The sequence below is a fragment of the Clupea harengus genome, chromosome 10, assembly GCF_900700415.2.
Source record: "Clupea harengus chromosome 10, Ch_v2.0.2, whole genome shotgun sequence".
NCBI classification, from domain to species: Eukaryota; Metazoa; Chordata; class Actinopteri; order Clupeiformes; family Clupeidae; genus Clupea; species Clupea harengus.
Genome location: NC_045161.1, coordinates 2,370,411 through 2,383,191, shown reverse-complemented (window position 1 = coordinate 2,383,191; position 12,781 = coordinate 2,370,411). Strand labels below are relative to the sequence as shown.

Here is a 12,781-nt window from a genome sequence, read left to right as displayed (position 1 = left end):
GATGTGTAGTAATGTTTGTCTCTTTTAAAGTTTCTCCAGATGGACCAGTGGACATCCCCTTGTGGTTATTGTGTAGTAATGTTTGTAGAGGCCCATCAGCTCATCTGGGCTCGCACAGCCCTGGCCGAAGGTTCAGTTCCTAGAGGGCGCAGGCTCTGATGACCTTTAACCTGTCACCTTCTAGAACTCTCTGTCTAATAAAGGAGTGTGGTGTTCTAGCCACCTCCAGGTGTCGTGTTGTGCTGTTGTGCGGTTATCATGATTTATGTGTCTGTTTCTGTCAAATGTGTCTCAGCGAAATGGAAATGAAAATGTTATTGCCTCTTGAACTACTTGGATCATGTTGGATCATCAAACACAGTTCATGCTGGCCTCAGTTATACTGTCATTGACATGCATTCAGTTACATACTGTATCCCCTCAGTACAAACAGTTCAAATGTCTGCAAATTCAAATTGGTCTAAGGGTCAAGAATATATATATTTTTTTAATTCAGATGAACACACAGATGATGAAACCTACTTAAGGCTACATGTGAATGTGTATATATATATATATGTTCTGTCTCTCTGTGCCAGGTCCTGGTGGATTGGGCGGCTCGGTGCATTACGCCACCATGGCCCGCTCGGCAGTCAGGCCTGCCAGCCTCAACCTCAACCGCTCCCGTAGCCTTAGCAACAGTAACCCTGACATTTCAGGGACCCCCACGTCTCCTGACGACGAGGTGCGGTCCATCATCGGTAGCAAGGTAAGACGACTGTGCCGGTGTGGGACAGACACGCTGCTCAGCTCTCTTGTCTTCACGTCATGTTTTACAAAAGCAAGTACATAGGGTCTCCCAGGCCCAGTGGATCAGCAGATAGTCAGAGACTTAAGAAATGTGTTTTTGACCAACCGTTTGTATCCCCCATGCAATGTGGTTCCACTGACCGATCTAAATTTCTTTGTTTCTGGACCTTTATTTTCTAGAGTAGTTGTGTGGCAACAACGTGCAGAAACCACCCATATGTAGACCAACATTTCACACTCTCATTGACTTGCTATCATTTTTTTTGACAACCCAGTACTGAATGGAAGTGAATGTGCTTTCAGGAGTAGGTAGTGGTTCAGTTTACCCTAAAAGGGAGTATGGATACAGCCAAGTTGTTTCTACACATTGTTGCCTCATAACTGACTTCAGATTAAGAGTCCACTTGCTCTCTTTAACAAGATGGATTTCAGAGTGCATTAGTTCTGACCTCAGTTCAGAGGTGTGGATAGGGGAGCACAGAAGATTTAAAGACAATTAAACAGGGCTATGTCCTCACTTCAAAATGCAGCTTGTTCTTCTATTAATGATTGTTATTTCATCACTCCATTCACCCAAGTTCAACCCACTTCAGTAGAGGGCTCTTGAGACACACCTGCAGTAGAGCTGCAGGATTAACGACCCACTCAGCACATTGAGTGGGGGTCAGCGTTTCTCCGACCCTGTTATAGTTCAACCCTATAGCTCCACAGTAAACATTCACGGGAACACCTTATCTATGACCTCTGGCAAAACTCCAGCGCGGTAGCGTGGCATTACTTGAGGGCATTTACATGCCTCCTGTAGCCTTGTTTGATGCAAGGGGAAGAATTATGGAAGCAAAAAATTGTGTGTGATATTTGAAATGTCTGTGTTTGGAATTAAGGTGGAATTAAGGTGGAATGTACCCATTTGTGTCCTGTCTGGCTGCAGAAGCCGAAAAGCCCACTGTGGCATCCATCCCACCAGTTATCTCTGGCAATCGGAAGCTTTTCTATCCAAATTTCATGCATGTCTTTCAGCTTTTCCAGTATTCTTACCAAGACTCCTTTCTAAAGTTGTTTTTCCTGGCTTAAGCCATCTCTGGGCATAAATTGGGTACTTTCCTGAGAACATCTTAGAACAATGTGTTTGCTGTCATTGTGGAATTATTCATGCTCTCCCCCTAACCTGAATCCTGTGGCTTATCACTAAGTCTGTGGTGATTCTGAGATGAGAATCTGCTCCTGATTCTGCATTCTGAGTGAAATGTTCTGTTGGAAATGTTGCCATGATTTTTTGATACAACTAACCAACCTTTGTTCCTCTCCTTCGCTGACCTGCTGACCTCTCGTGAACTGTAACCTTTGACTGTTCCCTCCCCTTTGCTGCTCGCTTGCTCGCCTCCTGCCCGCGACCCTGTGACCCCGTGACCCCCCCCGCTTGCCTTCTCGGCAGGGCTTAGATCGCTCCAACTCCTGGGTGCACACGATGGGGTGCAAGAGCGCCCCCTGGGGAACCAGCCCCAGCTCCGCTTCTGACACCGTGCAGGTGGTTCAAACACTCCCACTCCCGCTCCCATCCCTCCGCCCTCACACAGCCCTCTCCCTCCACCAAGCACTGCAGGCACCCACCCACTCTCCCAGACACCTCAACCTCCTCCTGTAGAAAACCAGCACAAAATCAGACCTACAGAAAGCCTCCCCCCCACCCCCCCCCCAAACCTCTCCCCTTCCCTGTACCTTCTGCCTCAGTTCAGCAGTTCCACTGGCTCACACCCCTGCATCACCTCCAGGCTGCTGCCCTGTTAGTGTGGCACATAGTGTGGCACATAGTGTGGCAGCCACCGCACTCGTAGCAGAGGTCCAGTGGCTTTAACCACACAGCAGGGCAGCACAGTTAGTCAGATATTCATTCAGAATACAATTAAAGCTGCTTGGAAATACAGCATTCCATTTAATACTCCTGCTGTGTTTGAATCAAGCTTGTACTCCATACAAACAGCTTGGAGCAGCACATTGGTAGGACATGCCCAAAGGCATATTTGGTGAACAGATTAGTGCACTGGGCAACGCAGAGGCATGATTGGCATCATAAGACCACACAGGTGGACCCGCAGAGCGTGTTTTGAAATTAGATTAAATTAATCAATTAGAGATTGTAGCTTGAATTACAAATAGTGATAGTGATTTCAAGAGAAACTATCAACAAAATAACTACCATTACCAAAATGAAAGACCATCAATTCAATCAATTTAGAAAAAAGACAGTATGCAAATGGTTCTGTTGCGGCACCACATTCTAACAGAAGGATTTCTAGTTCAGTCATTTGAAATTCAAGATGGCATAAAATGCTAATATTGCTAATAAGACTCTAACTGCGAGAAGGTAGTTGCAGAACAGCATTCTCAATTTGGAAATATGGCACCTATTGCTGGGCCTAGAGTGAGCGTCTGGAGACGGACACAGTCCTGTCGGAAGTGTGCCAGTGAGCTCTCAGGACATCAGACGCTGTTTCAGCTGACCCCCTGTGCTTCTGTCTGAGTGCTCACCCACTGAAGCAGAACACACATCAGGCCCTGGAGAGAGGAGAAGATGGCGGTTCAGAGGCTAACACATCCCATTCTCCCATTCTCTTTCCTTTCCTCCATTTTGTTTTGTTTTGCCCTTCCCTCTCATCATTAAGTCTGCTAATTCATCTCCCCCAATCCCAGCCCTCCATTTTTAACATCATTGCATGGCCAACCTTCACTAATGTCATTTCACTGTGGGATGAGCATGATCTGAGATGCTGCATGTCTGAGTGTGTGTGTGTGTGTGTGTGTGTGTGTCTGCGTGTGTGTCTGCGTGTGTGTCTGCGTGTGTGTCTGCGTGTGTGTGTGCGTGTGTGTGTGTGTGCGCGGGCGGGCGCATGGTTGGAAAGTGGCTGTTTTGTTCCCGTCTTTCTCTTTTTACGTCATGGCTGCTTTGGTTGTGTTGTCTCGTGATTGCTGTTTGTGATGGCAGATCTTACTATTTAAGTCATATTTCTTAATTAGCATTTGTTAAATGGCACCTATATTATATATCTATATATCTATAACTTAAGAGGGTGGGTGTGTTGCTTTGTTACTGTAGTTCTGGTTCAATAAGTGGACAGCAGCCTGGTAATATTGTATTTTTCTCATATTATATCATGAGATTTAATTTATAATTTAGAAATGAACAGATGTCACAGATGAGGCTACTCTATGATACGTTTATTTGAATTTGAGGTTTTAACGTCTTTAAATTGTAAATCTTTAAACAGTAGTTTTAGAGGTGGTGCTTTGGCACCAAAACAGTCCAAAGTGCAGCCATTGGCATCATGGCACCCATCTCGTATACATTATCATACATTTCCAGAAACCTGTACTGCAACGTGCTTGGCATCTTAAAACCAGTGTAATATATCATCTTTATAAAGAAAGAGCCGAAACAGTGCAACAGTGCATGGTCTGTGTTACTGTCCTGTTATATATTTGTCCTCCGGTGTGTTGTATGTCATATGTTCTTGTGTGTGTGTGTGTCTGTGTGTGTGTCTGTGTGTGTGTGTGTCTGTGTGTGTGTGTGTCTGTGTGTGTGTGTGTCTGTGTGTGTGTGTGTGTGTGTGTGTGTGTGTGTGTGTGTGTGCGTGGGTGTGTGTGTGTGTTTGAATGAGTGTGTGCACACATACATGTGTATGCTCATACACATGTATCTGTGTGTGTGTGTGTGTGTGAGAGAGAGAGGGGGTGTGTGTGTTTCTGGCAGAGGATGGCACCACACGCTCCTGTCCTCGTCACTAATCTGTTGTCACCCTTCCATTCATCCCCACCCATAGGCCATGGAGCGCAGTGGCAACCGCATGTCCTCGCACACTGAGAGCGCCAGTTTCTTGCAAACGTTAACAGGACGCTTGCCCACCAAAAAGGTAGAGACCACCGCACTGCCAGGGGGTGGAGCTAGCACAGCCCCGCCCCCCTCGCCACATTACCCGCCCCCACCCCCGCCTGTCTGTCTGTGGATGTATGCCTTGTGATTGGATGGTCTTTTGTATTTGGTCTGTATTTGGTCTGTATTGCCCCGCCTCTTGATGTGAATGCAGTTCTCTGATGATTGCGTTGTCCAGTGAATGATGTATCGCACACGTCTTGGATGAACACACTTTGCTCTTGTTTTGCCCGGCCTGAGAGAATGATTGCTTGAGAAAACAATGTTGAATGAGTGTGTGTGTGAGTGTTTGTGTGTGTGTGTGTGTGTGTGTGTGTGTGTGCGTGCGTGCATCCGAGTCTTCCGTAATGAAACTTCCCTTTCCATACAGAGCTTTTTACGGCAACATACAGCAGCTGGGGGAAAAAAAAAAATCAGAAAATTGATTTTCCTCTTTGTCGTTAGAGATAAGGCAGGATGGTTGGTTGTCTCAATGCAGACTTGATGCCTTCATGTTAGGAGTGGCACCATTTTGTGGTGTCTGACTTTGTGTTGTGTCTTCCCCTGTTCCTCTCGGTCTCTGTCACTCTCCCCCTCTCCCCCTCTCTCTCTCCCTCTCTCCCTCTCCCTCTCCCTCTCCCTCTCCCCCTCTCCCTCTCCCTCTCTCTCTCCCCTCTCCCCCTCCCCCTCCCCCTCCCCCTCTCCCTCTCCCTCTCCCTCTCCCTCTCTCTCTCTCTCTCCCTCTCCCCTCTCCCCCTCTCTCCCTCTCCCCCTCTCCCTCTCCCCCTGTTCCTCTCTGTCTCTCTCCCTCTGTCACTCTCCCCCTCTCCCTCTCCCTCTCCCTCTCCCTCTCCCTCTGTCAGCTCTTCCACGAGGAGCTGGCCCTGCAGTGGGTGGTGAGCAGTGGCAGTGTTCGAGAGGGGGCGCTACAGCAGGCCTGGTTCTTCTTTGAGCTCATGGTGAGAACATCCTTCTTCCTTCCTTCCTTCCTTCCTTAGATGGAGCTCAGTTATGGGGCTGATGTAAGCAGATGAAGGCTGAAGCTGAAGCCTCCCCTCCCCCCCTCCCCTCCCCTCTTGGTGTTCTCTCCCTGCTGCAGGTCAAGAGCATCATCCAGCACCTGTACTTCACCGACCGCCTGGAGTCTCCCCGCAAGAACCGCTTCCCCGAGCGCTTCATGGATGACATCACCGCCCTGGTCAGCACGATTGCCGGTGACATCGTCACCCGATTCCAGAAGGTCAGTTCTGAAGCAGACTCTCTTGTTGACATTGTCTGCTTTGATTATTTGCTTCTTTTAGCTACTGAAGATATATATTGTGTTCATTTGTGCATATACATTATCAATATGGATATCCAATATTTAACATTTGCCAGAAAAAAAAAAAAAACATTGCATAGATCTTCTCCTGTACATCATTACATTCCTGCACTTTTTTTTCTATTTCTTATGTAAAACAGTATTTATTGTTACACTAGGTCTCTATTGCTCGTAGCTTGACTGTTCTCTCCCTTGTAAGTCTCTTTGGACAAAAGCGTCTGCTAAATGACTAAATATAAATGTAAATGTAAACATCCCTTATTGGATATGCTGCTCCCCCTTGGACAGGATCTGGAGCTGGTGGAGAGGCTCAACATGAGTCTGGCCTTCTTCCTCAATGATCTGCTGTCTGTTATGGACCGTGGCTTTGTCTTCACCCTAGTCAGGACCTACTGGAAACAGGTATGGAACAAATGGATCAAAAGCTTTTCCCAAACTCCTATTGTCAAACACAGGAGTTTCTCCAAAACTATGTATTACAAATGTAGTAACATAAATGGCCTCATAGCATTATTTCTCAATCAAGACCAATGTCCTCATTCGCTATGAAGCCTTGCTTCAGTTCATATTTCTGCTCCCTTTCCCTTCCTCCCAGGTGTCCACTAAGCTGTATGCTCTTCAGAACCCAACTCTGGAGTCGCTGCGTCTCGACTTCCTACGCATTGTGTGCAGCCACGAACACTACGTCACCCTCAACCTGCCCTGTAGTCTTCTCACACCACCTGCCTCTCCTTCCCCCTCTGTGTCGTCCGCTACGTCTCAGGTGAGAACTACAATACCCAGAATGCTTAGAGAGCCTGATCCATACAACCACCCTTTTGGTCTTCCAGTAGTCCCTCTGACAGACCTTCTTAAGTTTGATGATTATTTTGAACTCGTAGCTTCATTAAGATTTGTCTATCATGACATCTCTTACACTTTAACTTCTACAGCAGGTGATTTAGAACAGACACACATTGGGAAACCAAATTGCTCATGGTTCTCTTTTGTGAGGAAGCATACTTAAGTTCATCCATCCTAAATCTCTTTTTTCCTCTCCATCCCTGTCCTTTTCCTAGAGTTCGGGCTTCTCCACACACGTGCAGGACCAGAAGATTGCCAACATGTTTGAGCTGTCTGTGCCCTTCAGGGAGCAGCACTATCTGGCTGGCCTGGTCCTGGCCGAGCTGGCCATCATACTGGACCCAGAGGCAGAGGGGTTAGTGCAACAACCTGCTTTACTCCATTCTATCTGTTACACCACTGTGTGTGTGCGTGTGTGCGTGTGTGTGTGTGTGTCAGCACACACTGTTTCTGTTTTCTTCTTTTTAGATGTAGTGTGGCCCTCCTGTATTTTTTGTTACTGTATTATTTTTTTAACTGTGTAAAACATTTTCATGTCTTTCGTTTCTGTGTTGTAACTGTATAAGTTCTCATAAAATTTAAATAAACAATGTGTATATATCACCCATAGCGCCTTAAATCTTTCCCAAATAGCAGTGCAGTCGTTTCTACCTCACTATCCACATCATTGATCATTTGTCTGTCTCTCTCTGTCAGGATGTTTGGTCTGCATAAGAAGGTCATCAGTGTGGTACACAACCTCCTGTCCAGCCATGACTCTGACCCACGTTACGCCGACCCTGAGGTCAAGGCCAGGGTCGCCATGCTTTACCTGCCACTCATTGGAATCGTCATGGAAACCTTGCCCCAGCTGCATGACTTCACTGGTATGTTTGACTGGGGGATGAGGGTTATGTCATTAGAATGCACATGTCATTCTGTAGGGTCACGTGGATTGACCCCTCCATGAACTCCTCCTCCTCCTCAGAGTCGCACAACCAATGGAGTCGTCCAGGTGGAACGGGAGGGGAGGAGCCAGAGGTCGAAGGCAACAGCATGATCAGTCAGACAGTTGCCATGGCGATCGCCGGAACCTCTGTACCCCAGATGTCCAGGCCCAGCAGCTTCCTTCTCAACCCCCAGGTAAGCACACACCTACACACGCACTCTATACAACACACACCCTATATACAACACACACCCGATCAGAGACCCAATCAGCCCCGAGGAAACCTGTTAACTGTAAGAAACACCAAACCTGTGGCAGAGAAACCGCTGTGGTCTGTGCCTCCTCTCTCTCGTGTCTGTGCCTCCTCTCCCTCGTGTCTGTGCCTCCTCTCCCTCGTGTCTGTGCCTCCTCTCTCTCGTGTCTGTGCCTCCTCTCCCTCGTGTCTGTGCCTCCTCTCCCTCGTGTCTGTGCCTCCTCTCCCTGGTGTCTGTGCCTCCTCTCCCTGGTGTCTGTCATTCACTCCTCCAAACCGCTGTGGTCTGTGCCACCTCTCCCTGGTGTCTGTGCCTCCTCTCCCTGGTGTCTGTCATTCACTCCTCTCCCTGGTGTCTGTCATTCACTCCTCTCCCTGGTGTCTGTCATTCACTCCTCTCCCTGGTGTCTGTCATTCACTCCTCTCCCTGGTGTCTGTCATTCACTCCTCTCCCTGGTGTCTGTCATTCACTCCTCCAAACCGCTGTGGTCTGTGCCTCCTCTCTCTCGTGTCTGTGCCTCCTCTCCCTCGTGTCTGTGCCTCCTCTCCCTCGTGTCTGTGCCTTCTCTCCCTGGTGTCTGTCATTCACTCCTCCATCCACTCCCTCTCTTCCCAGGCCACTCGTCAGCATGGCACCTTCTCTGCGGAGTCCAGCCGCAGCCTGCTCATCTGCCTGCTGTGGGTGCTGAAGAACGCCGACGAGATGGTGCTGCAGAAGTGGTTCACTGACCTGTCCGTCTCCCAGCTCAACCGCATCCTGGACATGCTCTACCTCTGCGTCTCCTGCTTCGAGTACAAGGTGAGATGGTCTCATACACTCACAAATCCGTGGCATGCACACATACACACACACACACACACACACACACACATACACATATATATTTGAACACAACACAAATACTCTGTGCGTTAATCCTCATTTGCAAGTGTATTCGCTGGGAACATCTAATCATGTGATAAATCTAATCTCATCAACCAAAATGTTGAATCGACACCTGACACCTTTTTAAACTCAAAGTTCTCTAAGTTCTATCCATCCATTTAGTGTTAATCACAGCCTAGTGCCATACCTGTGTGGTGTTTGTGCTACGTGTGTGCGTATTTAACCCGCCTGTGTTTTCTGCTCACCCTCATCATCCCTCCCATAAAAACAGGCCCATGTTCTGTTCACCATGCAGGGTAAGAAGGCGTTCGAGCGCATGAACAGCCTGACCTTCAAGAAGTCCAAAGACATGAAGGCCAAGCTGGAGGAGGCCATCCTGGGCAGCATAGGGGCGAGGCAAGAGATGGTGCGACGCAGCAGAGGGCAACTGGGTGAGTTCATACGCACACGCACACATACACACACGCGCATACACACACGCGCATACACACACACGCATACACACACACACATACACACACACGCATACACACACACGCACACACACGCATGCACGCACGCACACACGCGCACACACACATACATACACACACAGAGGTGTGTTGCATATACATGCATACTCACATAAGTTCAGGATGCTTCATATAAAAGTACACCAGTGTGCACAGTACACTTCCCTTACACTCACAGAGACAAATGCAGCAGACCCGACATGTTTTAAAACAAATGGCAGCATAGACAAATGCACGTTCACACAGATCAAAACACACACACACACACACACACACATACTCCTCTCAGCAGGAATCCTGACCCAATTTCAAATCCATTTGTTCCCAGCCCACATTTGTTTCAGGGCTTTGTAGAGAAACGCCATGGAGTGTGGTGGTGTGTAACTGGGTTTGTAGGTCTGAGGTACAGTACAGACTAACTGGTACTCGACCCTGTTCATGACTCACAGGTGTGTGTGTTCAAAGATACGAGAGGTTCAAATGAGCCTGCAGCTGCCCGGCCTTTAGGATTTCTTGCTTTCTTTCTTTCTTTCTCTCTCTCCCTTTCCTTCATTCCTCATTATTGCTGTATCTCTCTCATGTTCTGCCTTTGTCTCTCTCTTTCCCTCTGTCTGTCTGTGTGTGTGTGTGTGTGTCTGTCCTTAGAGCGGAGTCCGTCAGGCAGTGCCTTTGGCAGTCAGGAGAACCTGCGCTGGAGGAAGGACATGACTCACTGGAGGCAGAACAGTGAAAAGATGGACAAGTAGGACATGTGTTTGTGTGTGTGTGTGTGTGTCTCAAGTATACTGAATGTGCTGCCATGTCTTGAATAGTAACGGACAACTTCGGTGTTGCACCGGAGGCACTGCAGGCTAGTGCAGCTGGACACACCTCTACTCTAGGGGGCCTCATAGGGAGACTCTGGCGCTCCTTTGCTCCTGGTCTTTGAAGCCTGGCAACAAACAAACAAACAAACAAACATAAACAGTTTGTACACAACAAACTAACCGCTAAAGGCATACAGATGTTTACTAGCTGACCTTCAGTTCATTCGCCTATTAACTAGATTAACTATATGATAGTTGTTATATCATTTCCCCATGCAAATAGGCATCACACTGATTTTCCATGAAGATCCTATTTTGAACATCTATGATTTTTGTTTTAGATATGCAGGGTGTGAAGTGTTCTGTCCCTGTATTTGATATGAGTGCCCTTGCCGCCTGTGTGTGCAGTGTGGACAGATGTGTCTGATGTGACTGTTCTCTCTCGTGTGTGTTGTGTGCTATAGGAGCCACAGATCAGTCAGGTATTGTATGATGCAGTGTACCGCTTCCAGACCCCTCCCTCTGACCCCTCCCCTGTCCCCCGCCCCCTGTCCCCCGTCCCCCGTCCCCCGTCCCCGTCATGGTGCTTGGGTTGGTTGGTTTGGCCTTCATGGTGTTTGTTCTGCTGCTGTGCTTCCAGTTTAACCAGTGTTCAAAAGACTTAGCCTGCTAACAGTTGGGGATTAATATTTTAAATTCATCCCTCTCTCTCTCTCCTTTCTTCTCTCTCTCTCTCTCTCTCTCTCTCTCTCTCTCGCTCTGTCTCTATCTCTCTCTACCGTGTGCAGTATGTGATTCTGTTGGAGGTGCATAGGTTCAGTCCTTAAAGTGGTTACAGTCCTTAAATGTTACTTAGCAACTCTTTCATAAACAGTACCGACTAGCAGGCAAGTCCTTTGCAGCTGGGATCCCATAGATATATTATATTTTCTTTTGTAGAAGTTCAAAAAGCTGTTCTATAGCATCCTGTAGCTTGTAAACTCATGTGGTAGAGACCATGGTAGTGTATCTTTGATAGAAGGATGCAACAGTGGATTCTGTATTCTGCACAAGATAAGCCTTGGGTAGGGTGTACATCTACAGCAATCACATCTCTGGCCTGCAGTGTGCTCTCTAAACAGGCTCGCTTTCTCCTCCTTCACCTCACCTCTCATCCTCAGAGCGCCCCATACAGAGTGGTGCTTTACCCATCTATAGTGTGTGTGTGTGTGTGTGTGTGTGTGTGTGTGTGTTTGGTTCCTAGGGCTTATTCCACTGAGATTTGTTCCGAGGACAAGTCCCCTCTGTTACTGCTATCCCCATGTGTCAGTTAGCGTAAGCTAGCGCTGAACAGCAAGGATGCACCACTTCACTCCTGTTGAGTCAAACCGCTGACCCACCCCTGCAGGAGTGGAGCTGGGCATCCTTCACCCAGAGTCCCCTAGCATCTCATCCTGACCTTTGCCCTTTAACCCCCGACCCTGGACCTTGGGTCCCTGCTTCCTAACGGTGGGTTCCTCATGCAAGGCGATGCTGGGCTGCTCAGGTTTGGGTTGGTGTTGGTGTGTGTGTGTGTGTTCACCCTAACAGCATCTCGGATGCTAGAGGTGTGTGTGACAGAAGGCTTGTGTGTGTGTGTGTGTGTGTGTGTGTGTGTGTGTGTTTGAACATGCAAGTGTTGTGTGCTGTGCAGGTTTAGAGACACCCTACCTCGCTATGGGAGGATCCAGGAGCCTTTGTTAGCTAGGTGTGTAAGGTGACATCATCAGTGCTCTTTACATTAACTCCATAGTCCAGTCATTCCCTTCCTAACCCAAGGTGTGTAAGATGACATCATCAGTGCTCTTTACATTAACTTCATAGTCCAGTCATTCCCTTCCTAACCCTAGGTGTGTAAGCCTAAACTCTCTGTGCTCTTTACATTAACTTCATAGTCCAGTCATTCCCTTCCTAACCCTCTCTCGTCATCTGTCATTTACCACAGGTTGCTCAGTGTAGTCTATCTGATTTAACATTGTCCAGATAATATCAGTCACAGCATCTGATTGGAAGTCTTAGCCTGTGTCTGTCTCAGTGTTAGTGTTTTCTATAAGCAACACGGTGGCCTGCAGGGATGACTGATCTCCTGGTGGGCACACATATGGCTTCTGTACTCTGTCCAATGGCTTGAATGCTGAGCTGTGCATTGTGTTTGCATTCAAGGTGTCCCCCCCCAGTAGAGCTTGTCCCCAGCCTTAGGGCTCTTGAACACCATCAGGGGTCACTCTAAGAGAGAGTGTGTGTGTGTGTGTGTGTGTGTGTGTGTGTGTGTGTGTGTGTGTGTGTGTGTGTGTGTGTGTGTGTGTGTGTGTGTGTGTGTGTGTGTGTGTGTGTGTGTGTGTGTGTGTGTGTGTGTGTGTGTGTGTGTGTGTGTGTTCTGTGTGTGTTCTGTGTGTGTGTGTGTGTGTGTGTGTGTGTGTGTGTGTGTGTGTGTGTGCGTTATAGGACACGAGCGGAGCTGGAGCACGAAGCGCTCATTGATGGGAACCTGGCGACAGAGGCCAACATCATCATCCTG

At 48.0% G+C, this 12,781-nt stretch overlaps 1 protein-coding gene across 21 annotated transcripts in view; it reads left to right on the top strand.

Annotated features, from left to right (window-relative positions):
• The window catches only part of dock7 (dedicator of cytokinesis 7), a 57,136-nt gene that overhangs the window by 32,115 nt on the left and 12,240 nt on the right, over positions 1-12,781 (top strand). For 4 of the 21 annotated variants that reach the window (XM_031574979.2, XM_031574978.2, XM_031574977.2 and 1 more), the window contains exons 22-37: positions 579-748; positions 2,225-2,317; positions 4,608-4,697; positions 5,560-5,655; positions 5,796-5,936; positions 6,306-6,419; positions 6,613-6,780; positions 7,076-7,215; positions 7,557-7,726; positions 7,828-7,982; positions 8,658-8,840; positions 9,199-9,358; positions 10,085-10,181; positions 10,710-10,727; positions 11,918-11,971; positions 12,709-12,781. The exon at positions 12,709-12,781 is cut by the window's right edge and continues 24 nt beyond it. In XM_031574979.2, the coding sequence (XP_031430839.1) occupies positions 579-748; positions 2,225-2,317; positions 4,608-4,697; positions 5,560-5,655; positions 5,796-5,936; positions 6,306-6,419; positions 6,613-6,780; positions 7,076-7,215; positions 7,557-7,726; positions 7,828-7,982; positions 8,658-8,840; positions 9,199-9,358; positions 10,085-10,181; positions 10,710-10,727; positions 11,918-11,971; positions 12,709-12,781 (1,922 nt within the window). The remainder of the gene's footprint in view (positions 1-578; positions 749-2,224; positions 2,318-4,607; positions 4,698-5,559; positions 5,656-5,795; positions 5,937-6,305; positions 6,420-6,612; positions 6,781-7,075; positions 7,216-7,556; positions 7,727-7,827; positions 7,983-8,657; positions 8,841-9,198; positions 9,359-10,084; positions 10,182-10,709; positions 10,728-11,917; positions 11,972-12,708) is intronic. The other 17 variants (XM_031574995.2, XM_031574994.2, XM_031574986.2 and 14 more) reach the window with 9 other exon arrangements.